Source organism: Myotis lucifugus, unplaced genomic scaffold (assembly GCF_000147115.1).
Source record: "Myotis lucifugus unplaced genomic scaffold, Myoluc2.0 scaffold_39, whole genome shotgun sequence".
NCBI classification, from domain to species: Eukaryota; Metazoa; Chordata; class Mammalia; order Chiroptera; family Vespertilionidae; genus Myotis; species Myotis lucifugus.
The window spans coordinates 5,089,862-5,116,390 of NW_005871087.1; the positions used below are offsets into that span (position 1 = coordinate 5,089,862).

General features: G+C 36.7%; 1 protein-coding gene across 1 annotated transcript in view; it reads left to right on the forward strand.

Moving 5' to 3' along the window:
- NGLY1 (N-glycanase 1) overlaps positions 1-26,529 on the forward strand; it is a 45,148-nt gene that overhangs the window by 13,567 nt on the left and 5,052 nt on the right. Inside the window, exons 4-11 of the mRNA XM_006087632.3 lie at positions 979-1,224; positions 5,435-5,600; positions 11,601-11,823; positions 13,863-13,984; positions 14,905-15,050; positions 17,536-17,646; positions 19,083-19,247; positions 21,897-22,082. Of these exons, the coding sequence (XP_006087694.3) occupies positions 979-1,224; positions 5,435-5,600; positions 11,601-11,823; positions 13,863-13,984; positions 14,905-15,050; positions 17,536-17,646; positions 19,083-19,247; positions 21,897-22,082 (1,365 nt within the window). The remainder of the gene's footprint in view (positions 1-978; positions 1,225-5,434; positions 5,601-11,600; positions 11,824-13,862; positions 13,985-14,904; positions 15,051-17,535; positions 17,647-19,082; positions 19,248-21,896; positions 22,083-26,529) is intronic.

The following is a 26,529-nucleotide window of genomic DNA, read 5'->3' on the forward strand; positions in this document are numbered from 1 at the left end:
AATTGTGGAGTTTAATTTAAATGCTTACAGTCTTCAAGTCTGTCTACTGCACTTTGTAACAACTGTTTTATCTCATTTGCAGTTGGCAGAATTACTGTTGTAACTGCTGCTTCTCAACACCTTGAAAATTGGTTGAATCTATTTTCATTTCATCTTTTTTCTTGTTTTGTAATTTGCTATTTTACATTGTGAGCTTTGTTACAATGTTTATTATATTTCAAGCATTCTGATAATACTATGGGCATTTATTAAATGAATCACTGCATAAATAATTGGATTTTTATTTTTTGATAGTTTGTTTTGTTTGGACCAGACATATGCTCTTAGTAGTCTAGTGTATATCAACTGTTATTTTTCTAATACTTTGGACTAGTATTATTGTTAACAATCCATGATTTTGAATTGACCATTAGGGTGTACTTTGTGTTATCTTGGTGGAATTAATGAAATTTATATACAAACTTCTAATCATGTCTTTAGCTATTCTCTAAAGACTTGGTTTTAGAAGATTAAAAAGTTATGTAACTTCTTGTTGGTCTTATGTGACCAGTGATCATTTGGTATGGCTGTATCTCTAGTATCATTATTTCATGGGTCATGTCATAGAGAACAGTAGTTATTATATACTGTTGCAAGGAAGATAGGAATATGCATATTTGCAACTCTTATGAGGCTTTCTAACTTAGTATTCCTAAAAGATAAATACTTTTCTTTCTTTTTTTTTAAGATAAACACTTTTCTAAAGGTTCTTTGAACTAATAAAATAGGCTTAGCATTATATGCTAAAAAGAAGACAAATTTTCTTGTTTATGTTAGGCATTACCTTTGTATATTTAAAAAATGCCATATAATAAGAAAACAATGATTATTAAAATATGATATTTTCTATAGTATTGGCTTCATTTATACATATATGTAAAAGAAAGACTATTAGTATTAAGCAAAAATTAAAATTTTTCCTAATTTTATAAATTCCAGGGAGAAACACATCTTATCTTTCCTAAAAAAGCTTCAGTGGATCAGCTGCAAAAAATTCGTGACCTCATTGCCACAGAGAGAAGTAGCAGATTGGATGAATCATATAAGAGCCACAAAGCAGAATTATCTCAGCAACCTGCAACCAGTATCCAGCTTCCTACAGCACAGTCTTCAGATCCTAATGGGTTAACCCAGCATGTAGGGGACAGTGGAGGGCAGTCATCAAATCCACCATTTGCTCCAATGGTAATGTTAGAATTAAACCTTTTCTGTTTCTTTTTAAGTTGAAACAGCAGAAGCTCTGAAATATGTTATGACTTATTCCTGAATTTATGCCTCAGCTATTCTAATACATCCAAATTTTCCCAACTCTAAAATATTCTCAAATTTGTAACAAAAGTGGGGAAAATGGCTGTCTTTTATTTATACTTTTAAATCTTAACATGGTTTACTGCTTCTTAGGGTAAGTTTTGTTTTTTAATTATAAATATACCTGTACATAAATGCCTTGGTACTTAAATCAGTTACACAAATTAGCTAAAACAAAGTAATGAATTTGCTAGATGGTAGTATGGCTGTCAAATATTTCCTCTGCTGCATTGATACTTCTGATCTAAATTTTACCTGTTGCCAATCACCATAAAAATTATTAATTCCAGCAACCTAACCATTATCATTGCTTCAGTTCAATAAAAAAAGTCAGCTTTTTTAGGTTTAAGGTAAATGCATTAATTTAATGATAGTGGTACTAGCAAATTAGTGATGTTTAGTTATTAGCGTATACAGATATACAGTTCTGAAGAACTTAAATCAAACTACTGCTGTCTTATTTAATAGGAAATTGTCCTGTTTACAAAAGTCCCTTTGATATAGGTCCTTAAGTATTTTCATTATAGTAACTTATCAGTAGTCAATTTAAACTCATATTCTCTTATTTTAATTTTTTAAAAATAGATTTTTATTGATTTCAGAGAGGAAGAGAGAATCATTGACCAGCTGCCTCCTGTATGTCCCCCACTGGGGTTCTAGCCACAACCTGGGCATGTGCCCTGACCGGAATCAAACCTTGACCTCCTGGTTCATAGGTCGATGCTCAACCACTGAGCCTCACCAGCCGGGCTCTCTTATTTTAATTTTGTAAAACACTGTATTATCCTCCATATAGCAGAACTTTATATGGAGTCGGTTATTAAATCTCTTAATTTTCTCCAGCTGAATAATTCCAGAGACTTTAACCTCACCTCCCTGGTAGGAAAATGATTGGCAGTTATTCCTTTGTGTAGGGCTGGGGAGGCCCAAAGCTTGTTTTTAAAAATAAAGAATAAAAGTGGTAGAAACTGGAGGAAGAGACAGTTACAGTTCTATTTTATAATTCTTGTTGAGTGGTTATATCATGTGATTTGACAAAATATACACTTTTTTTCATGGAGGTTCACTCTTGTGCCTCAATTGACTTATATTAACCTTTAAGTCTTTAAAATATTTTCTACTCATTAACATCACAGCTAATATTTTTTTTATAATAATAAGTGCAGCAGGTGTTTATGAATGCTTCTGGGAAGCTGTTAGTTGACAGTATTGGATAAACTAATAATGATGCTAAGTGACTAGGCATCAGATAAGATAGCATATGTGAAAAGAAAGCTTTGTGAACTGTAAAGGACTTTAAAGGTTTGACTGGGAATCAAACCTGTGACCCTTCAGTGCGCGGTCTGCTGCTCTAACCAGTGGGCAACATCAGGCAGAGCTCCAGTGGACCATTTTGTCCAGCTCCCTTGGTGTGCTTAGGCTGCTTTGGGACACCACTTACACAATTAAGTCTCTTACAACTTGTTTTCCTTATTAACACTATTACCGAACCTCTTACTAAGATAACAGTCTTCATGCTGCTAAATTTAAGGGACTTTTTCACTTCATTTTTATCTGACCATACATAGTTTTCAGCTCAGTTAATCATTTTCTGGTTTTCTCTCCTTCTGTAACTAGTTCAACTATTGACCCCATTGCTCATATTAGAGAATCTGTGGATCATGCCTATGTGTTTTTCTACTTTTCTAACTCCTCTGGCCCCACAGTTCAGTCACCAAGATTTGTTGATTCTACTTCCTAAGTTCTTTTTATATTCATTCACTTTTCTACCACTACTATAACAACCTTAGTTTAAGCCACCAGCTCTCTCAAGAATTCTGCAGTTGTCCCCCTTTGGGTCTTTTATACCTGCCTTCTCTACACTACAGCTAGATTGATATTCTGATAATACAAATTTGATCATTTTATTACCTTGCTTAAGTCTCTTTCATAATATCCCATTACAATGGAACGAGGTATGAAAGATTCAGCTACTTACCAACTCAACTTTACTTTCAGCCTTCTGTATCTACGATTTTCTTCTGATTCTTTACTTTATACTAAGCATAATCCCAATTCACATGCTCCCTAGCTACCTACATGCTTTTCCTTTGACAAGAATGGTCTTTTCCTTTCCCTATTTATGAGCTGCTTCTCATTATTCATATTTTACCACAAATATCATATATTCAGGGAATTCTAGGGTCAGAACCCTGTTGAAAAGTCTCACTCTCCTTATTCTTTGCTTTATAACTCTTACAATATCTGTAAATAAATTGTCTAACGTACCATTATATCCCCAGTACCTAGCAAATAATAAAAGGTCGTTAAATACTTGAATAAATGAACATTGTTTTATCAGTGTTTCTGTATCCATAGGCTACTTATTCTGAGAGGATAATGTCCTTGTCTATTTTGGTCTCCATTATTTTTTTTAATATGTTTTTATTGATTTCAGAAGGAAGGGAGAGGGAAAGAGAGAAACATCAATGATGAGAGAGAATCATGGATCGGCTGCTTCCTGTAGGCCCAACACTGGGGATCAAGCCCTCAACCCAGGCATGTGCCCTGACTGAGAATTGAACCATGACCTAGTTCATAGGTCAATGCTCAACCACTGAACCATGCCGGCGGGGCTGGTCTCCATTATTTTTAACGTAATGTGGTGGTTCTATCATTTTTGTTTAATGCCTCCTGACTTGTATCATAAAGTGATCATGTCTGTCTTGTGCACCCATCCCCAGTGCTTAATACAGTGCCTATCATTAAAAGTATTTGGCAGCCCTGGCTGGTTTGGCTCCATGGATGGAGCATTGGCCTGCGGGCTGAAGGGTCTCGGGTTTGATTCTGGTCAGGGGCATATGCCTGGGTTTCGGGCTCAATCCCCAGTAGGGGGCATGCAGAAGGCAGCTGATCAATGATTCTCTTTCATCACTGATGTTTCTCTCTCTCTCTCTCTCTCTCTCTTTCTCTCTCTCTCCCCCTTCCTCTCTGAAATCAATAAAAATATTTTTTTAAAACATTTGGCAATTGTTTTTATTTCTTTAAATTAATCTATCTTTAACCTTTTAATACACTTCCTATAATTAATAACATCTTTGAACTTATTTCTGACATTTTATTTTCTATGTTCCTGTTTTCTTGGCTTTTGCAATCTTTGTTCTTTTAAAATCTTTCTATTTTTGTTTTGTTTAAGTGGGCTCTGCCAAAAGTAATTGTTCTTAGTTTGGACACACCTCTTTCCTTTTAGGAATCTAAGCATCCTCTGGCACTGTTCAGAGGCACATTCTTTGTTGACAAGGAGTGATGGGGTGAGAGGTGCAAAATGTCTAAGTGTTCCTTCTGCAGGACCCATCCAGTCTCCCTAATGCTTGCTCCAAGGCCTCTTCCTGCTCTGTGGATTCTGTGGCTCCTCTGCCTTTGGGATTATTTTGAGAACTTTTTTTAGTTTTTGTAACCATTCTCTCTAGAGGACATATTACTATGGTTTCTTCCTTTAATTCATTTGTATCTGCCTTTTTTCTTTAAGAGTACTTATCCTTTGCTAATGCTGAATAAAGTTTTAAAAAATTATATTACTTACAGGAATTTGAAGTGGAAAGGGCTGTTACATGCATTGAACAGAGCATTGTCATGATCCAAGCTTGTGGTCAAGAATTCATCGCACACCTGTTTCAATATATCCTCAGTAATATAATATACTCAGAGGGAAAAAATATGTCTTAGACCAGGGGTCCTCAAACTACGGCCCGTGGGCCACATGCAAATACAAATATTGTATTTGTTCCCGTTTTATCTTTTTACTTCAAAATAAGATATGTGCAGTGTGCATAGGAGTTTGTTCATAGTTTTTTTTTTTAAACTATAGTCCAGCCCTCCAACGGTCTGAGGGACAGTGAACTGGCCCCCTGTTTAAAGAGTTTGAGGACCCCTGTCTTAGACTGTGACACAGATATGGCTATCTCATATAAATTTTGTAAAGGTTTTTAGTATAATTACTTCAGTAAATTCATATGTTCCTCTTTATGAAATCATATAGCCAGTGTTTTTTATGTTATTTTTATAGAATATGGAGAAAAACTAATTTCAGGTTTTTTTTTTCTATTAGGTTACTGCTGATTCAATCATTCTGAAAGTTCTTCAGGGCAACCTGCAGCATGTGCTGGTCTATGAAAATCTTGCTCTCCAGCAGAAAGCATTGGCTTGTATTCCCGTCCAAGAACTGAAAAAGAGATCTCAAGAAAAGTTATCTAGAGCTAGAAAATTGGATAAAGGTAGGGGCTTTACATCACCATTCATTACTAAAAATGAATCATCCTATCTAATAAAAGAGAAACATGGTAATTAACCATAACTTCGCTACCCTTCCCATTGGCTAATCAGGGTGATATGCAAATTAACTGCCAACCAAGATGGCGGCCGGCTGCCAGGCAGCTGAAGTGAACAGGAGGCTTGCTTGCTCCAGTGACGGAGGAAGCCAAGGTTTCCCCGCCTGCCTTGCCGGCCTCTGAGCTTGCTCTCTAAGAAACATTGTTGCCAATACAGAAGCTAAACAAAACTCCAGAATCCTGCTTTCAGCCGTCAGAGCTGGAGCGAGCAGGACTGAAACAGTGTTACAATTATAGAACCCAAACAAACCCAGATCCCTGCTTTCAGCAGCCAAGGCCTCAAGCTGGAGCCGGCCTCAGAGCTAAAGCCGGCTCTCAGCTCCAGTGACAGCTATAGAAGGTAAATAAATCCCAGAATAAAAAAAAGAAAAGAAAAAAGGAGAGGTTGGGAGCTTCAGTCGCCCGCCAGCCTGAAAACAGCCCTCAGCCCCTCACCCAGACTGGCCAGGCACCCCAGTGGGGACTCCCACCCTGAAGGGGGTTGCAAACAGCCATCATCCCCTCATCCAGGCTGGCCAGGCACCCAAGCGGGACCCCCCATCTTGATCCAGACACCCTTCAGGGCAAACCAGCCGGCCCCCCACCCGTGCACCAGGCCTCTATCCTATATAGTAAAAGGGTAAATATGCCTCCCAGCACCGGGATCAGCGGAGCTGCGAGGCCTCCTGGCCCCTGGAGCAGTGTGACAGGGGGCAGTGCCCAAACCCCCTGATCGCCCTGCTGCTCTATGTGTGACAGGGGACGGGGCCACAACCTCCCTATCCGCCCTGTTCTGTTCCTGACAGGGGAAGGTGCCCCAACCCCCTGATCGGCCCTGCTCTGTGCCTGATAGGGGGGAGCTCCCCAACCCCCTGATTGGCCCTGCTCTGTGTGTGACAGGGGAAAGTGCCCCAACCTCCCCATGGGCCCTGCTCTGTGTGTGATGGGGTAGAGCCGCAACCTCCCCATCGGCCCTGCCCTGAGTGTGACAGCAGCAGAGCCCCAACCCCCTGATCGGTCCTGCTCTGTGTGTGACAGGGGTCAGTGCCCCAACTCCCCTATCGGCCCTACTCTGTGCGTAACAGGGGGGAGCTCCCCAACCCCCTGATCGGCCCTGCTCTGTGCACGACAGGGTGGTGCCGCAACCTCCCCATCGACCCTGCCTTGAGTGTGACGGGGTGGCGCCCCAACCCCCCAATCGGCCCTACCCTGAGCATGACTGGGGGTGGCATCGCAACCTCCCGATCCACCCTGCTCTGTGCATGACAGGGGGCAGCGCCCCAACTCCCCAATCGGCCCTGCTCTGAGCCCGACCAGGGGCTGCACCTAGGGATTGGGCCTGCCCTGTGCCACCCGGGAGCAGGCCTAAGCCAGCAGGTCGTTATCTCCCGAGGGGTCCCAGACTGTGAGAGGGCACAAGTGGGGCTGAGGGACCGCCCCCCCCACCAGTGCACAAATTTTTGTGCACCGGGCCTCTAGTTGCTAAATAAACAGAAACACTAAATGGTGCTCTTTGCTATATATATTGTAAATATCTAACCTATTTCTGTGTCGATTCTTAAATAATACAATAACAGCATAACTTTATCGCATATAACTAATGAACACATCCGTTAATATTTGAAAAAAACAAACAAAACTTTTTTTACCCCTACTGGTGTGGCTCAGTGTTTGAGTGTCAACCTATGAACCATATGCCTAGGTTGTGGGCTTGATCCCCAGTGGGGGACATGCAGGAGATAGCCAATTGATGATTCTCTCTCATCATTGATATTTCTATTTCTTTCTCTTCCACTCCCTATCTGAAATAAATAAAAATATATTTAAAACAAAACAAAAACCACTATTTTACCCAAACATATATTTGCAGTTTAATCATAATCATTGGCATGTGAATTTTTTTAGGTTTAGTAGAACTTGAGTCCATGGAATATATGATACTATTATTAGTGAATCTTAATGTGAATCTAACAGAAACTGTATTCACAATTAATTTATATGATTAGTCCATTGATTCACTTTGGTTAAGAGAGAGAGATTATTTACTAATTAAAAATGTAGATTTTGAAGCCAATTGCCTGGGTATAATTTTAGCTCTGCCACTTACTGTGCATCACTGAGCAAGTAATTTAATCTCTATGCCTCAAATTTCTTTATTTGAAATAGGAATGATAATTTTCAGAAATAAATGATATTATTTGTAAATGACTCTGAACAATTCTGCCACATTTCATCTACCAATAGTTATATGTCATTGTTATCATTAATGGTCTTAGGATTTTAATTGTTAAGTTATTCCAACTTCAGCATTTTACTATGCGTTTCTGTGTAATTGTTTCTTATCTGGCTGTTGTAGGGACTCTAAGGAGAGATGATGCCAGTGCTGTATTTCTAAAAGTTTATTTTTAATCTAACATTCGTGAATACCTTTTTGGTTAGAAAACTTACATATACAGGAAAAGTTAAATTCTCCTTGCCAATCAGTCCTACGCCTCTTCTATAGTTACCACTTGTTATCTCGTGATGTGTTCCTTTTCATATTTTGGGGGAGTATTTACACTCATTTACAGTTATCTGTAAAAATAAATATTTAAGTTGTGTGGGTTTACATAAAATTTATCCCATATATCTTTACTCTGTAGTGTGTTAAATTTACTATCATGTCTTAGAAATCTTTTTAACTCTACATGGTATTCTTCTATATTATGCATATACTTTATTTGTACCATTTCCTATCCAAGAAAATTGAGATTTTTTACCATCTATCTCTATTCTAAATGCTGCAGCAGTGAAGATTCTTGTAAAGCATGCCTCCTGGTATACATGCACGTGTGTGTGATATGTATGTTATCATAGATCCTGCCAAACAAATGAAATTATTGAACTTCTTTTAGGAACTTTTTAAATTTTTCTGATAGGTGTGTTAGTATTATTACTTATTTTTAGAAGTTTCTTATATATTTGGGGTACTTACTTTTTCTTTGTTAGTCATGTTACTCCCTCCCCCCCGTGTTCTTTGTTTAATTTCACTTAGTATATAGTTTGATGTACACTATAAGAAAATTTATTTTTTCATTATTTTACAGTTTTTGTCTTGGTTAAGGCCTTAAACATATTCATGAACAAAAGTCATAAACATTCTCTTGTAACTTCTATTACTTTTATAGCATTTTTTTCTGTGTATATATATATTATATATATAGTACTATAAATATACATTTAAGGATGAATGAAGTACAGTAAGAATCTGCTATTTTGATAGCTACCTGTCCCAATATCGTTTACTGGACAGTCCTTCCTCTTAGAACTACTTTGAAAGACTAACTTTATTAAATATGGTTTATCTCAGACATTTCTCATAGCAATATTTTTTTTCTGAAATATTTCCTCGGGCAAGGGAAACAAAAGAAAATATGAACAAGTGGGACTACATCAAAGTAAAAAGTTTTTGTACAGCAAAGGAAACCATCAACAGAATGAAAAGACAACCCACTAAATGGGAGAACGTATTTGCCAATGATAATGGATTAACATCCAAAATTTATAAAGAACTTACAAAATTCAACATCAAAAAAACAATCCAATTTTAAAAATTGGGCATAGGATCTGAATAAACAGTCTGCAAAGAGGACATACAGATGACCAATAGGTATATGAAAGATGCTCAACGTCACTAATCACCAGAGAAATGCAAATTAAAACCACAATGAGGTATTACCTCACACCTGTCAGAATGGCTATCATCAATAAATCAACAAACAAGTGTTGGCAAGGATGTGGAGAAAAGGGAACTGTCCTGCACTGTTGGTGAGAATGCAGATTAGTGCAACCACTGTAGAAAGCAGTATGGCGTTACCTCAAAAAATTAAAAATGGAACTGTCGTATAACTCAGTGATTTTACTTCTGGGAATATATACAAAGAAACCCTAAACACTAATTTGAAAGAATATATGCACTTTTATGTTCATTGCAGCTTTGTTTACAATAGCCAAGATTTGGAAACAGCCCAAGTGCTTATTGCATGAGTGGATAAAAAAGCTGTGGTGCACTTACACAAGGGACTACTACTCAACCTTAAAAAAGAAGGAAATCTTACCCTTTGAGACAGCGTGGATGAACCGAAAAGCATTATGCTAAGTGAAATAAGCCAGTCAGAGACAGGTACTATATGATTTCACTCATGTGGAATCTAATGAACAAAATGATATCAAGCAAAATAGAGACAAACCCATAGACAGACAAGGCTGACACCTGTCAGTGGGGTGGGGAGGCTGGGAGTGGAAGGATTGAGAAAAAAATAAAAAACTTACAGACACAGACAACAGTGTGGAGATTGCTGGGGCAGAGGTGCCAGGAGGGAGGTGGAGGAGGGGATAAAGGGGATAAATGGTGATGGAAGGAGACTTGACTTGGGGTGGTGAAGACAATACAGTGTTCAGATGATGTGTTGTGGAATTGTACACCTGAAACCTGTAAAATTTTGTTAGCCAGTGTCACCCCAATAAACTCAATAAAAAATGAAAACAAAAATCTGTCAGGACTCTAGTTTTATTGATTTGTTGTCTATTCTTCCCTAATATCACAATATTTTAATCATTAGAATGTACCTTGGTTGCGGGCACATCCCCAGTGGGAGATGTGCAGGAGGCAGCTGATCGATGTTTCTCTCTCATTGATGTTTCTAACTCTCTATCTCTCTCCCTTCCTCTCTGTAAAAAATCAATAAAATATATTTTTTTAAAAAAATGAAAACAAAATCTGTCTTTCAGGACTCTAGTTTTATTGATTTGTTGTCTATTCTTCCCTAATATCACAATATTTTAATCATTAGAATTCTGTAATGTGTTTTGATATGTAGTAGGCAAATTTATCTCATGGTTCTTAGTCAAAGTTATGTTGACTATTTTGTGCATTTTTTTCTTTTGACCGGAATCGAACCTGGGACCCTTCAGTCCGCAGGCCGACGCTCTATCCACTGAGCCAAACCGGTTTCGGCAATTGAGTTTTCTAATACAGGAAAATAATATGTTTCTGGCCTTTTTATATTCTCTGTAGTTTCATAGTTTTTTAATTGTGAAATATATCAAACAAATATAAGAATAGAGTATAATACATCAAACACCCATGACGAGCATCAAACTTTATTAGACTTTAACATTATGCTATACATTTCCTTTATGTATCATTTTTTAAGTAATAAAACATTAAATACAGAGATGAGAGTTCCCTGTATAGGTTTCCTAGGTTTTTTCCCCCTTCTCCTTTCTTTCATTCCAGAGATACCATAAATATGGTCAAGAAAGGTATTTTTATTTGATAAAGGGGATATATTATTATGTGTCATGCTTACTTGCTAGGATCATTATACACAGTGTAGACATGCTCTTGTTTTTATGTTTTGTAGAGAGTATCCATGGATGGATTATGTTGTATGTTGAAACCCTGATAGAAAAGCTAATAGGATGATTTTTAAAGTGTCTGGAATTGTGTGATTCCTGTCTGTGATTTTGTGATTGTTTCATGTTTCCTTGTATATATACCTGATAACTTTAATACAGTAATTTAAAGTGTTTTTCAGACTTTTTTCTTAACTTCTCATGTGTTTCAGGATCAATTCCAAACTGACCATAGTTCCCTGAGAGATTGTGTGTTCAGCTCACATGTTAATGCATAATGTCTGTCAGAGGGTACAAAGTGGTAAACGTCCTACTGTTCTAAAATGCAGTGTACTGTTACCCTATTTCAGCCTCATTCACAATCAATATCTAATGATATTTCTTGCATTAATATTTGTGCAAACCTTTTAGATCATATATTTTCATATATTTCAGCTCATATCTGAGAATGTGGATATTTTTAGTTTTTGTCAGCTTTAGCTCTTACTCGGTTCTGTTTTAATTTCCCAGGTACTAATTTAAGTGATGAGGATTTTCTTTTGCTGGAGCTTCTACACTGGTTTAAGGAAGAATTTTTTCAGTGGGTGAATGACATTTTGTGCAGCAAATGTGGTGGCAAGACGAAGTCTAGAGGTGAAGGATTATTTCCCACTGAAGACGAGTTGAAGTGGGGTGCAAACAGAGTGGAAGATCATTATTGTGCTGCGTGCCAGTTCAGCAATCGGTTCCCGAGGTGGGTATCCAGTGGACCGTCAAGTCTTAATGGAATGGGTAGAAGAGAATTTTTATTAAACGAAATTTTTAATCTTCATTTTAATTATTAGGACAAGGATCAACAAGGTATGACTGGCAGGCTAAATCCAGCCCACATCCTATTTTGTAAATAAAGTTTTTTTGGAACACATCCATGCTGATTCATTTATATATGTTCTATAACTTTTTATTTTATAGTGGCAGAGTCGAGTACTGGAAACAAAGATCATATGGCCTTCAAAGTCTAGAATATTTACTGTCTGTCTTTTTAAAGGAAAGGTTTTTGACTCTTGCTCTTGAATATAAATTGAGTGTAAACCTAGTACATTTAATGCTATTAATCTCATATTGTTCTCTATATACATTAATTTTATATTTCTGATAACTTTAATATTAATACTTGATAGAATATAAAAACAATACTAACAACATTAATAATATTGATAATTGTGATAGCAAATACAATACTGTACTTAAATTAATCATCAGATAGTAATATGGAAGGTAAAAGTACAGTGCCATCATTTGTTTTAATTAGGTGCCTCCCCTACCCAACCTAACCTACCTTCATATCTCTAAATTTTCAACAATGGAAATTTGAACTTTTCAATTAACTTTTTCTATTAATTTATAAGCCTCATCAGTTTTTCTTAATTGGCAATACTTGTAAAGTTTGGTTGTATCATTAGGCAAGAAAAGACATATGTTTGAAATACCTAGTTTTGGGGGCTTGGGAACTCCATTCTCTCCTTAAAGGGAACCATTCCTGTGATATACAGAATATAGGATAAACAAAATCCAATGTCCAATTATTATAAAAAATTGTACAAGTTATATCTTCATTAGCATACATTTGCACAGACACTTTACAAAGACTTGAAGATGAAAGATACATATAATTAAGTCCCTCTCCTCATAAATTTTTTCTTAGTGATTTGTTGTAAACTGATAATGTAGTGTGGAGGAGCCCAGTCTAACAAAACTATTTATACAGTGTTTTTTTCCTTTCTAAACATTTGCTCATTGTACTCTTAGCTGTTCTCTGTATTGGGTTCTGATGATGAGCACTATTAATTAGAAGCTGAGCTGGTTGTTCAACTTGGCACAGTGGTATACAGAAGGAGGAGGCATAGGTGCTCTGATTCTGTTGTTTTACTTATTGTAAATTTATAACGTTTCAGTGACTTAATTACCTGAATTATAAACTCATTTAACTTAGCTTACACAAGATCATCTGCTTAAGACAAACTTGTCATAGCAGAGCCAGTTTATTCATGTAACTGCATCCTTCCAAATTCAAGGCCAGCATTTCTGCTCAGCTGGGGCCTTTTCCTGCTTAGCTTTATCAGCTCAAAATCTTTCTCAGGCCAAATGCAAAACTTGCTGTTCTCCAGTTTTGTGATAATTTTATAATTGGAGACATAGCAAATATCTTTTAAAAAACAACTTCCAAATTAGGAAGCACCTTTAAGTAGTTGAAAAGAATAAAATTTCAATCAAAATAATCATTAGAGACAGGAAAAGGATTTTCAGTAAACTTGAGTTCACCTAAGCTTAAAAGCTTCATTGAGTAGTCAAAGTTGTTTACCTTTCAAATACAGTGAGCTAATTAGACTACTTGTTAGGGTAATGCTAATGCTCAGAGCAGATTTCCTGGAGAATCTCTGCCTATGCAAATCCTGTCCTTCAAGGCCTGTTCAAATACTAGCTCTCCTCCCTGACCACTCTCCTATAACCCTAACCTGACCTATTGTAAGGTCTGTATTACATTCTTCTGTGTATTCAATTTAGTTATATTAATTCCTTCTCCCTCTTAGGACTGTAAACTCCTTGAAGGTTGTACCATTGTTTAATCATTTTTACCAAAGATTCTAACAATGCCTCATATATTCTAGGCTCTCTAATCATTACGAATTTAAAATTAGGAATATTACTGTTTAGCACAGAGGTAATATAAATTCTATAAAATTTTTAGTTTTGATAATGAATCAAAGCTTTTTTACTGTTATTTAAAACCAGGTATAATAACCCTGAGAAACTTTTGGAAACGAAATGTGGACGGTGTGGCGAGTGGGCCAATTGTTTTACACTGTGCTGCCGAGCCTTAGGGTTTGAAGCTCGCTACGTTTGGGATTACACAGGTACAGAACTGGTGTGAGCAGAGAGTAGTAGGGCTTTGCAGAATTAAGGATTTTACGGTCTGGGCTTGTTATGTTCTGTCTGGTACTTTCTGGCCTTCTGAGTCCGAGCTTCCATTTGCCTTTTGTAAAATAATAATACCAACTCACGGATTTTTTATGGGGATCACAAAATTTTTGTGGTGCACCTAATATTTTGCATAGTACTCTGCACTATAAACATTCTTTATTAATAATTTACCATGCCATTTTTAGTAATGGTGTTTCTATATGGATAAGAACATGTGTAATAATATGCTATAGAAATCTTTACTTTTGTAGGATTAGTATAAAAGGTTTAGTAATCTTAAATCTTAATATACAAAAAAAGTAAAAGCCATGTGAAATTTATTTTGTTCTTATTTAGAAATGACATATGTCATCTACATGTCAAAAGTTGTTTTCCTTTTTTTCAATGTTTAACTTATGTTTCATTTGTTATTGTTCTCTTACAATGTAGAACATCAATAATCAGAGATCCTCCTTAGACTTCCTTTTGGTTCTGGGTCTTAAAAATTGAGAGAGACTGCATTTTCAAAAGTGACATTAACTTCCTCACATTAGCAAACTGATCCCTGTTTTTGATGCTATTGTTCAATATGTTCACCCTTTTTAAAGTTATAGCTCACATTATTTTTAATTAAGCCTAAAACTGACTGCATTAAATGAGATATTCCACAAACATTTTCAAGGATTTCAAGGGACAGAGAAAAGTGTACTAGAGTCTTATGTGCCACAAAATGTTCAGTCTTAACTAAGATTTAGAATATTACACCTAACTTTATTATGTGGTTCTTATCGTAGGGTTTGTATATAGTTACTGGAAGTCATTCTGGTTTTGTAAACTTTTTTTCTTCCTGTTGCTCTCTGGTGTACCTGAGCAGACCATGTCTGGACAGAAGTCTATTCTCCCTCTCAGCAGCGGTGGCTGCACTGTGATGCCTGTGAAAATGCCTGTGACAAACCGCTCCTCTATGAAGTAGGGTGGGGGAAGAAGCTGTCCTATGTCCTAGCATTTTCTAAAGATGAGGTAGGCATAAGAGAACACTTTTTTTTCCCTAAGAATAAAATACAGTTTTGACAAATTTTGAAAGTATAATTGACAGACAAAATTTGACATATATTTAAAGTATACAATTTAATAAATTTTGTCATTTATATACACCTATGAAATTACAAAGTCAAGATAGTGAACATATCCACTATCCCTGGAAGTTTCCACATGTCGCTTTGTTATCCCTACTTCTTGTCTTTGTCTGAGTAACCACAGATCTACAGTTTTATGTAAATGGAATCATATAGTATACAGATGGTCCTACTTATGACTGTCGATGGTTTTTCAGCAAAAAGTAAAAGCAATACAAATTCCCTAGAAACTATACTCTGAATTTTAAATTTTGATCTTTTTTCTGGGCTAGTGATATGCTCTCATGTACCATACTCTCATGATGCTGGGCAGTGTAGGTGACCTACAACTCCCAGTATATCATTCAGTCACAGGGTAAATAACCAATACTCTGTAGTGTGCTACTATTAAGAGCATTTTCAACTTATATCCTCAACTTATGGATTTATTGGGATGTAATCCATCACAAGTCAGGGAGTATCTATATCCTCTTCTTGGTGGGGTGAGGATGGGAGAGTCTAGTTTCTTTGTATAATTACTTTGAGATTCATCCATGTGTATCAGTGGTTATTTTTATTGCTGAGTATTCCTTTGTATAGATGTACCATAGTTTATTTATTCATTCATCTGTTGATGGACATTATTTATTTATATGGTAGTTGAACAAAATTTGTTCTTTTTTTTTTTTACTGTTGACACTATTATAGATGCCTGTTGTTTTCTGCCCTCTACCTCCACCCAGCTTCCATCCCCTGGCCATCACCACACTTGTCTGTGTTTGTGGATCATCCATATATATTCTTTGGCTAATCTTTTCACCTTTTATCTAATTCCCCCCGCTTCCCCTCTGAGATCTGTCAGTCTGTTCCATGTATTCATACAGTACTAAGCATCTTTTTATGTGCTTACTAGAGGCCTGATGCATGAAATTCATGCACTCGGGGGGAGGGGAGGGGATCCCTTAGCCCGACTTGCACCCCCTCGGTGCAGTCCGGGAGCCCTCGGGGGATGTCTGATTAACAGCTTAGGCCTGTTCCCCTAAGCCAGCAGTCAGATATCCTTTGCGCTGCCACGGAGGCGGGAGAGGCTCCTGCCACTGCACTCACCAGCTGTGAGCCTGGTTTCTGGCTGAGCTGTTCTTCCACTGTAGGCACACACTAACCACCAGGGGTCAATTCCTGCGTTGTGTGGGATCAGGCTGAAACCGGCTCTCTGACATCCCCCAAAGGGTCCCAGATTGCAAGAGGGCTCAGGCCAGGCCAAGGGACCCCACTGGTGCATGATCAGGACTGGGGAGGGACCACAGGAGGGCTCCAGGGCGTGTCTGGCCCGTCTCACTCAGTCCCGATCAGCCAGACCCCAGCAGCAAGCTAACCTACCGGTCAGAGTGTCTGCCTCCTAGTGGTCAGTGAACGTCATAGCAACTGTTCGACCTGTCGACTGTGTGCCCCCTAGTGGTCAGTGTACGTTATAGCAAATGGTCGACCAGGTTGACTGCCCCCCGGGAGTCAGTGCACGTCATAGCGAGTGGTTGAGCAGCCTTGGCATGTCATTAGCATATTACGCTTTGATTGATTGAACGGGTGACTGGAAGGCTGGACACTTAGCATATTAGGCTTTTATTATATAGGATTTGCCATCCACCTGTCTACTTTGCCCACTTTTTAAATTTTTTTTTTATCGTTGAATTTGAGAGTTCCTTATATATTCTGAATGCAAGTCCTTTACTAGATATATGCTTTGCAAAACATTTTCTCCTTATCTGAGGCTTATCTTTTCATTTTCTCAATGATTTTTGAAGAGAATAAATTGATGAAGTCCATTTTATCAATTTGTTCTTCCATAGATCATGCTCTTTGATAGTGTAGCTAAGAAAATTTTGCTTAACGCAAGACACAGTGATTTTCTCCTTTGTTTTCTTTTAGAAGTTCTATGCTTTAAATTTTACACTTGGGCCTGTGATCCATTTTGAGTTAATTGTGGATATACTCTAGGGTGTGGATTGAAATTCATTGTTTTATATATGGATAAGGAACTTTCTAGCACCTTTTGTTGAAAAAGGTTATTTCTCCATTGAATTGTTTTTGCAAAAATCAGTTCTATAATATAAATTTCATACAGTAAAAATGGAAAAGGTTTTTTATTTGTTGTATTTTGGGAAATCAGTTTTAAAAAACCTAAATGTCCTAAAAACTTCATTTTGTCACAGTCTTTCTTGGACATGTGCCTGAACAAAATGAATAAAAAGCACATTCTCTGATTTTGTTCCACAGGTTTTTGAACTTGAATAAAGATAGCATTTGTAAAACTTTATGTTTAAGAATTACATTCTAGGTATTTAAGGTTGATGTTTGTAATCTTGTCACATGTTTGTATTCTATAATTTGAGGTGGTTGATGTCACTTGGCGATATTCTTGTAAACATGAAGAGGTAATCTCCAGAAGAACTCTGATTAAAGAAGAATTACTTCGAGAAACTATTAATGGACTTAATAAGCAGGTAGGTGATGGGCATTTGTCATTTTTGAGAGGATATTTGCTGGTTTTTAAAGTTGTGGCATTATTTTGTAAGCTAAAATATTTTAATATGTTAACTGTCTTTTTGTTAATTCAAATTTCTGATGGCTTATTTTAAATATTGTACTTTTTTACATTAAACCATTATGTCTCAAAGTTCAGTGAAACAAAATTTTAGTATATATAATACTTGGCAAAAGTATGTTGTTTTATTTATCCAAGTAATTCTGTCTTGAATATAATTACACACACACACACACACACACACACTTGTTCAAGTATAGAAATTTCTAAAACAAGACACAGGAAATTGTTAACAGTGACTGCTTCCGAGAAAACCTGGTGGTTCAAGAGGGAAGATTAAGTTTTTACTTTATACCCTTTTGGTAGTATGGAAATTTTTTTAACTATAGACTTGTATGAATTTTTTTTCTATGCGCTATTGGAAGGCAATTAGAATAGGAGTGGATCACCTTAATTGACGTTGACAGTGAGCTTTTCAATCTCTGTGGAATTTCACCTTTAATGTGTAGTCCTTCAGAGATGCCAAGCTGAAAACCTGGAGTATTTACTAGATCCCTTCACCTTGGAAGGCTCTGATCTCCAATTATTTACTCGCCAGCACTTTGTTTCTGCTAAAAATTCTTTGTTTTTCAGCGCTTTAGCCTTCATTTTGTGCTTGGTTTCTCGGCCCCTCCTCCTCGTTTCAGTTAATAATTAGCAAATTCCTGGAAGGGAAAAGTAACACAGTATTTTTAAATTTTTTTTATTGATTTCAGAGGAAAGGAGAGGGAGAGAAAGATAGAAACATCAATGATGAGAGAGAATCATTGATTGGCTACCTCCTGCACGCCCCACACTGGGGATCGAGCCCGAAACCTGGGCATGTGCCCTGACTGAGAATCGAACCATGACCTCCTGGTTCATAGGTCGATGCTCAACCACTGAGTCATGCTGGCTGGGCAAGTGGCACAGTATTGGTTCACTTCAATTTACTTCTCTTGGGATCTTCTTCAATCTGGCAACGTTGGTAGTTTTCTATTGCATTCAAACAGGTTTTTGTATGTGTCTGTGTGTATGTGTTCCCCCTTTTCTAACTTTCTCAATGGGACAGTTGATCTGACACAAGTAGTTTACTGGGGCCAAAAATAGAGGTTGGTATCTTCATTTTAAATCTAGGATATTAAAGGTCATGTAGCGTTGGATGTGGGTATGAAATGATCTCTTTACCTAAGGTTTTAAAAATTACTTTGAACTTTCTAGTGTTCATTTTATTTTCCAAATAATTATACATATGAAAATAAAATTTGTTACTTCTTTTAAGATTCCCTTTAAATATATGTCTTAAGTATATTCTTACCTAGAGTTGGGCTTCCACATTTTCCTAATCTTAATGACTTTTTAAAACATGTATTGTAGAGGCAAATGTCTTTGTCAGAAAACAGAAGAAAAGAACTTCTCCAGAGGATCATTGTGGAGCTTGTTGAATTTATTTCTCCCAAGACCCCTAAACCTGGAGAACTTGGTGGAAGAATATCTGGGTCAGTGGCTTGGAGAGTAGCCCGAGGTGAAATGGGTCTAGAGGTATTTAATTCATTATAGCATGATAATCTCACTTTCCTGCTTCTTATACTGTGCTCTTTACTTACTGAAAAAATGCATTGGCCATGACTTTTCAATTAACTTTTCAGCTTAATTATTAAAAACTGAAACCGATGATTGATTGACATAGTCTGGTCACATACAAGAGGGTTAGCAAAACATTTTAAAATAGGATTTTTCTATTTATTTTTCATAAATTTGAGTATAGTATAACTTTTACTGAAATATATACAGAAAAATGCACAAATTGTAAGTGTACAGCTGAACAGATTTTTACAAATTGAGCACCCATGTAATCACCAACCAGAATAAGAAATAGACTTGCATATATCTGGTATTGGCTAGAAATTATTGCTGCTGGTGTGATTGCTATTATATTGTCAAACTTATTTTAAGATATCTTTTGATTAATCTTCCAAAATTAAATAATGAACAATGGAAATATAATGTCTATAATTAGAGGGTAGGTGAAAAGCTCTGTAATAAACATGAAGAAAGTACAATAGACTGTCCCTTTCCCTTAGGGAGTTTAAAGTTGACTCACTATAAAATATTTACTTTTTAATAAATATATTCTCATAAAGTATTTTATATGAAGGTCTAAGGTGATAATGTAATGAAAAGTGCTTGAAAGGAAAATAACCCATCACGATATCAATATCGACAATTCTAAACTAATTAAAGTTTTATATCTACTTTTTCTAAATTTGCAACTCATTTCTCCAATAAAGAAATATGTCTAAAGGGAGTGAATTATCTTCAGTAACTTTGTTTGCTTGTTAATTTATCCAGAATCTTTAGCAGGCAGTTGGAAGTGTTGGCTCAGCCATAGAATTACAAGATCTAAATTCAACAAATCATTCAAATCACTGCTGATGCAGTGCAAGTTATAAGTATAAATGTAAATGAAGCCAGTTTAAAAGAGCTAATTTAATTCACAGCTGTGCTCAATTTAAAACATTGATATTATTTAGGTCTTCATTTCTTTTTCTTTTTATGGATGGGTGTGCTTCCTCTTGTATGGCATATAAGTTGATTAAACTTTAAAAATATGAATTGGATCATATGCTCAGATTGTTTCCCCTTTTGAAAATTTTTAAAAATTTCTCTATTACTGAAGACCGTATTAGAGCCATGGATTTAAAAATGTCATTTTCCTCTTTAGAAATAGATGTTTATTTTAAAAGTAAATTGAAAAATGTCAGTCCTAAAAATTTTTGGAACTATACCTCGAAGTAAGTTGGTGATATCCTGTGATTTCTGGAAAGAATAGTTTCATCTTAATCTTAGATTAAAAGATTTCATGAAATATTAATGTCATTCTTACTCCAGATTGTTTGTTCAGTTGCATACATGGTATGTTCAGTAACATATATTTTTCTTTTCCCTTTTGCAATTAGTTGTCCTTGTAAAATATAGATACTGCTACTTTAAATTTTATTTCCATTTGGCTATGTCGATTCTGAAATATCGTTGTTGTTACATGCTTGCTTTGAAGCGAATACACTAACTTATGATACCAATATCTAAGAAGAATAAACTGCTTTTATTTTACTTTTTTGACAGTAATAGTCATAGGTCCTACTAGGGAATTATCTTATTTATACATGCAATGTTGCTGTTTTGTAATTCTGACTGATTACAAATACACATATGTAATTATTTTTTTCTTTCCTTTTCTAAGATATATATTTTTAGTGATTCTTGTACATTCAAAGTTTTATATTGTTTAATACCTAATACCCAATGCTGAACAAAAAAAGCATATCCTGAATGATTAGTAAATACTGTATTAAGACATTAACACAGACTAGAGCAGTGGTCTGCATCGATTGTTTCACTCTCCTACCTTAGGGTTACCAGGAAAGGACACTCTGATGAAATGGCTTTAGGTTTAGGCTTGAAGGATGAGAGAGAATCAAAGATATGGGAAGTAGAAAGAACAGCATTCCAGACAGTGGAAACAGTATGTGTCAAGGCACTGGGGCAGAAACGAACTGGATCTTTTTGAGGAACTAAAGGAAAAGTAATATGGTGAGAGCATAGAGACAAAGGGCAGAGTAACATGAGATCTGGTTGGAGAAGTAGGCAGGGGACAGATCATGCAGGGTCCTGTAACCCTTGGTAAAGGTTTAGAGTTGCAGTACAGTGGAAGTCAGTGGAGTGAGTTAAGCAAGGAAACAACATCACAATGTACATTTTTAAAAATCACTTTCATTACTTTGTGAAGCTTGAACAGGAGAAATAAAACTTGAAAGCTGGGAGTTAATTTCAAGAGACAGTTATACTAGTCCAGTTAGAAAATGATTATGGTGGAAATGAAGAAAAATAAATGAATTTAGGTGAACTTACAAAATCACAAAAATATAACTTGTAGTTATTATTTATACTTCTCATTTTCTGTCTTGTAGCAGTTGTGCTATATCAACATTATACTGATCATGTTTAACCTATAAAATATTTTCTGAATTTTTAATGGCACTAATTTTTCATTTTCATATTGAAGGAATTTCTTACCATTATACATAGCAATCTCCCTCTTTCCTTTCCTCTCTCTCTCACTCCCCATATACATATACAATCTATAGTCTTTCATTACCTTGAAAAACTAATTCTGTTTTCCTTTTTAAGAAAAAGGAAGCCATGTTCATCCCCTCTGAAAATGAGAAGATTTCTAAACAGCTTCACCTTTGTTATAATATTGTGAAAGATCATTATGTTCGAGTTTCAAATAATAATCAAACCATTTCTGGATGGGAAAATGGTGTATGGAAAATGGAATCCATATTCAGAAAAGTTGAAACAGACTGGAACATGGTAACTTAATGCAGGAAACTGTTTAAAACCTTTGTCATTGTTTAAACATATAGATTGGTTTCATTTTTCAGTTGTGCATTATGTAAAAACTGATACGTCAAAATTACTTTTAGTATTCCTTAAACCTGTAAAAGAAAATTGTGTTCCCAACATTTAATCAAGAGATCATAAGAAATTTGTGCATTTATAACAAGGAAGTGTTTTCATTAGAGGTTGAATTTAATGCTTTCATTGGGAAAAATAATCAAGTAAATGACCAATCCATGTGACTAATTTTTGCATAAATATATAAAGTATATTGTTATTTAACTTCTTCACAAGTATGTATTGATAGCCTACTAAGGTGGACTATAATGTAATATAGCATGTAGTTCAAAGTCCCAAGAGCTAACCATTTAATACACCTTCATTGCATAACAATATGAATGGTTGAGCAGTAATAGTTATTTCTACTCTGTCTTAAAGAATAAAGGAATGGATTACTAGGACTATAGTAGTTCCCATATGCCAACTTGTATATTGTTGTCCCATTATCTGTAACAAGTAAGAGACTTTGCTTTTAGTCTGCCCTACCCCTTAGACAAGCACCAAAAATAAACTCAGTTATTCAAATGACCTCACTAGATCTAACCATGTTACTGATATATTTTCATAGGAGTTAATGAACTTATAGGGAGTTTTTAAAGTTAACATGACAAATGTTTGAATGGGAAGGGAATTGTTCACTTGTAAGACCTTGGATAGATTAAAGAGTAACAGCATCTACTCTATGCTTATCATTGTTGTAGGCAGTAATCAGAGTACAGAAGGCATGCAGAGATGAGGTCCCTGCTTTTTTTCTAATCATAAGTTTTTATTTTAAAACTTATCTTGGTGATCTTTTTGTATTAAACCAAGAATAGCTTATAGCATTATTAAAATTGCAGATTTAGGAACTTCCTTCTTTCGTCAAAGAAGGGCCTATAAAATGAAATATAAAGTTTAAAATTTCAAGATATGAATCTGTATTTGAATATGAATCTGTAATCAATTATATAGTTGATGAGGGCACTGAACAACTCCTGGGAGACTATCCTTAGCCAAAAATATTTTCTGAACAGAAAGCAGGATAGAATAGATATGTTTTTATTCAAGGACTAAACTAGTCTAGCATGCCATTCTTCCTAACCAGCAGTGCAAATGGAGAAAGTAATGGTAGAGGAAACAATGCTGTGTTGCACAAGATGTGACGTGCTGAGAAACAGGTCTGTCGTATGGCATATTTCTTCTTTAGTTACTCATTGGTTCATCAGCAAACATTTACTGAATGCCTGTTGTGCTAGGCATTGTTGTCAGCTACACGGAAAAAAGATGGGAGGTACGGTGTCTGCTCTCACAGTCTAACGGGAAACCGAAGCATAAACAGCCATCTTAACCACGATGAAGAGTGCTATAATAAGGATATCAACACATTGCCATGGAGACACCAAGGAGGGAGTAATTAGCTCTGGCTGTGGGAATTGGGCAAAGCTCCACAGAGCAGGCAGCATTTGAGCCGGACGCTGAAGGATGAGTAGGTGTTTGTAAGGGAAGGGAAGAGGCTGTGGCCAGAGAGGCTGTATTGTATAAAAAGATTTAAGTAATGTAAATGAGATGCAAAGACCATTACATGAAAAACAGGCTCCTACTCAAGTTTATGCCTTGATATGCTTTTATGAAGGGCATCTTTTTAGAAGTTGAATGAATCAGTTCTCAGTTATAGTATTTAGTGCCCAATGAAGAAAAATATTAGAATCTTAACTATATTGTAGAGACTAATAACTCAGAAGTAATATATTTCCACTAAAACTTAATTTTCCCTCTAAATTAGCATTTTTAGTTATGTACTAGCATGTCCCCAGTTAGGGATTCTCTAGCTCTACTAAATAGAAGAAGACTATTTCTTTTGTTTTTTTAATTTAACATTTTATGTGCCAATTATAGTTGATATTCAATATTATTTTATACTAGAGGCCCGGTGCACGAATTTGTGCATTGGTGAGGTCCTTTGGCCTGACAGGCGATCAGGGCCAATTGGGGCCAGTCGCCCCGGGGGGGAGAGACTGCGGGAGATTGGCCAGCTGCAGAAGGTTGGCTGTGGCAGCGCACTGACCACCAGTATCACTAATCTTACTAATCTAAACAGTTGGCCCATGTGTCTTTCTCCTACACTAGTCTATGCTCCCCTTGACGATTGCCTCTTAACATTATATCCAAAGTGCCATATGCAATGTCTGACAATGTGCATGTTTGCTGAATGATGCAAGGAATTAATTCTTGACATAATGCCATACATCAAAAAGTGCTATAATGACTCTAGCAACAGAGTGAAAATTTGCTCAAAAATGCAAAGTATCTAAGAATAGCCAAGGGACACAGTCTGAATGAAGACAGGGTTTATTGTGGTGGTCTACACAGCCCTAAGGTGATATAAAATGTATGCCAAATACACTCAATCATTCTTTCTTACATTCACCAAACTTTACTTAAACATTTTTTATACATCAGATACTATGATAAATATATGAATACTGAGAGTAGTACAAAAATGAGTAGAAAAAGACAAGGTCTCTGCCCAGGTAATATTTATAATCTAGTAGGCGAGAGACAATCTCTTCTCACACGTATTTGTTGAAAAAAATGTCATGAAGAGGTACACAGTGTAGTAAGTCAATAAAGGGAGAAATGAATCCAGTTAGCTGGGACTGGAGGGAGTAGGCTTAAGCCAAGTTAATCTAACAGAAAGGAAAGGAAAGAAAGTTCTGTGGAGAGGGCAGGGCAGCTACAAGCAGAGAGCAGGGGGTAGCATAGTACAAGGCGAGACCAGAGAGGAAGACACTTGAGCTATTTCTTGCCCTGAGAGCATTTAGTAATCAGGGTTTTTAAAAAGTATTTATGGCGACCGCACAGAGAACATCTTTAAAAATATATATTTTACTGATTTTTTACAGAGAGGAAGGGAGAGGGATAGAGAGTGAGAAACATCAATTCACCTGCCTCCTGCAGACTCCTTACTAGGAATGTGCCCACAACCAAAGTACATGCCCTTGATTGGAATCGAACCTGGGACCCTCCAGTCCGCAGGCCGACGCTCTATCCACTGAACCAAACCGGTTAGGGCGAGAACATTTTTGAAGGGACCAGGGCAGATGCAGGGAGACTGGTTTGGGAATCTATTAACATCACTTGTTATTGCTTGCCTCCTAAAAAGTGTTCCTGACTTAGCTTTTTATATTCCTTTCAAATTCACACATCACTGAAGAACGTACCTGCTGAGTAGTACAATGCAGTGAGTCCCTGTGCTCCTGGGAGGCTACCTCTTTGAGAGAATAAAAGTCTGTTCTAAATACACAAGAGCAGGCTGCATGTGATCTGTCTAGATTCCAGGGGATTATGGAGGAAAGGTGTGGTGAAGAATAGGCTTGAGAAATAGTCAAGGGAAAGGTATTAAATACAAATTGATAGTTACAAAATAGTCACGGGGATGTAAAGTACAGCCTAGGAAATATAATCATTAACATTGTATTAACTATGTACGGTTCCAGGTGGGTAATAGATTTATTGGGAGGGTTACTTTGTAAATTATACAAATATCTGACCACTATGCTGTACAGCTAAAACCAGTCTATATATATAAAAGCCTAAGTGACCATTACAACCAGTTGACCGAACGACCACTCGACTGGTTGCTATGATGGTCACTGACCACTATGGGGCAGGCACTCAATGCAGGAACTGCCCCCTGGTGGTCAGTGCGCTCCCACAGCCAACCTCCCGCAGTCCCTCCCCCGAGCCGTCCAGGGCTGAAGGAGAGTTTCTCGTGTAAGGACAGGATGTGGAAGAGGAGGGTGTTTGGGTACACGAGAAGGAGCATGTGCATAAGCGCTGAGGAGAGAAACACCTGATATCTAGGGACGAGTAAGTAGTAGGGAATATGGAGCAGAATAGTGAGAAATGAGAATAGAGAGGTAAACAGTTGTCAGGTCCCAGGGACTTTGATTACCTTGCAGTAATGTAATAAGAATCCATGAAAGTTCAGGCAAGGAAAGGATGTGATCACACGAGTGATCCAGAGGAAATTCCAGAAAATCAGAAGCATAGTATAGAGAGATTACAGTGGATACTGGTAGTGACTCATGTTTGATTTCTGTGATGAAATGGGGTAACCCAAAATAAGGTTCATGAACAGTACCAATTTACCAGCATTAAATTAAAATCTCTTGAAATACAGCTGCTCTGCTGGATATCTGTAGGAATGTCTGCTGTACAGTGAACTTAGAGTTAATCCTAGCAGCCTAAGCAGAAGAATAACTTTAAGAGCACACTAGAGAACAACTTCAAATAGTGTAGTACAAACTGAGCCTCCAGGAATCCATAGTAACCAGTAGACCAGTCTGGCATGTAGTAATTCAAAAATCTGTAAGTGAAG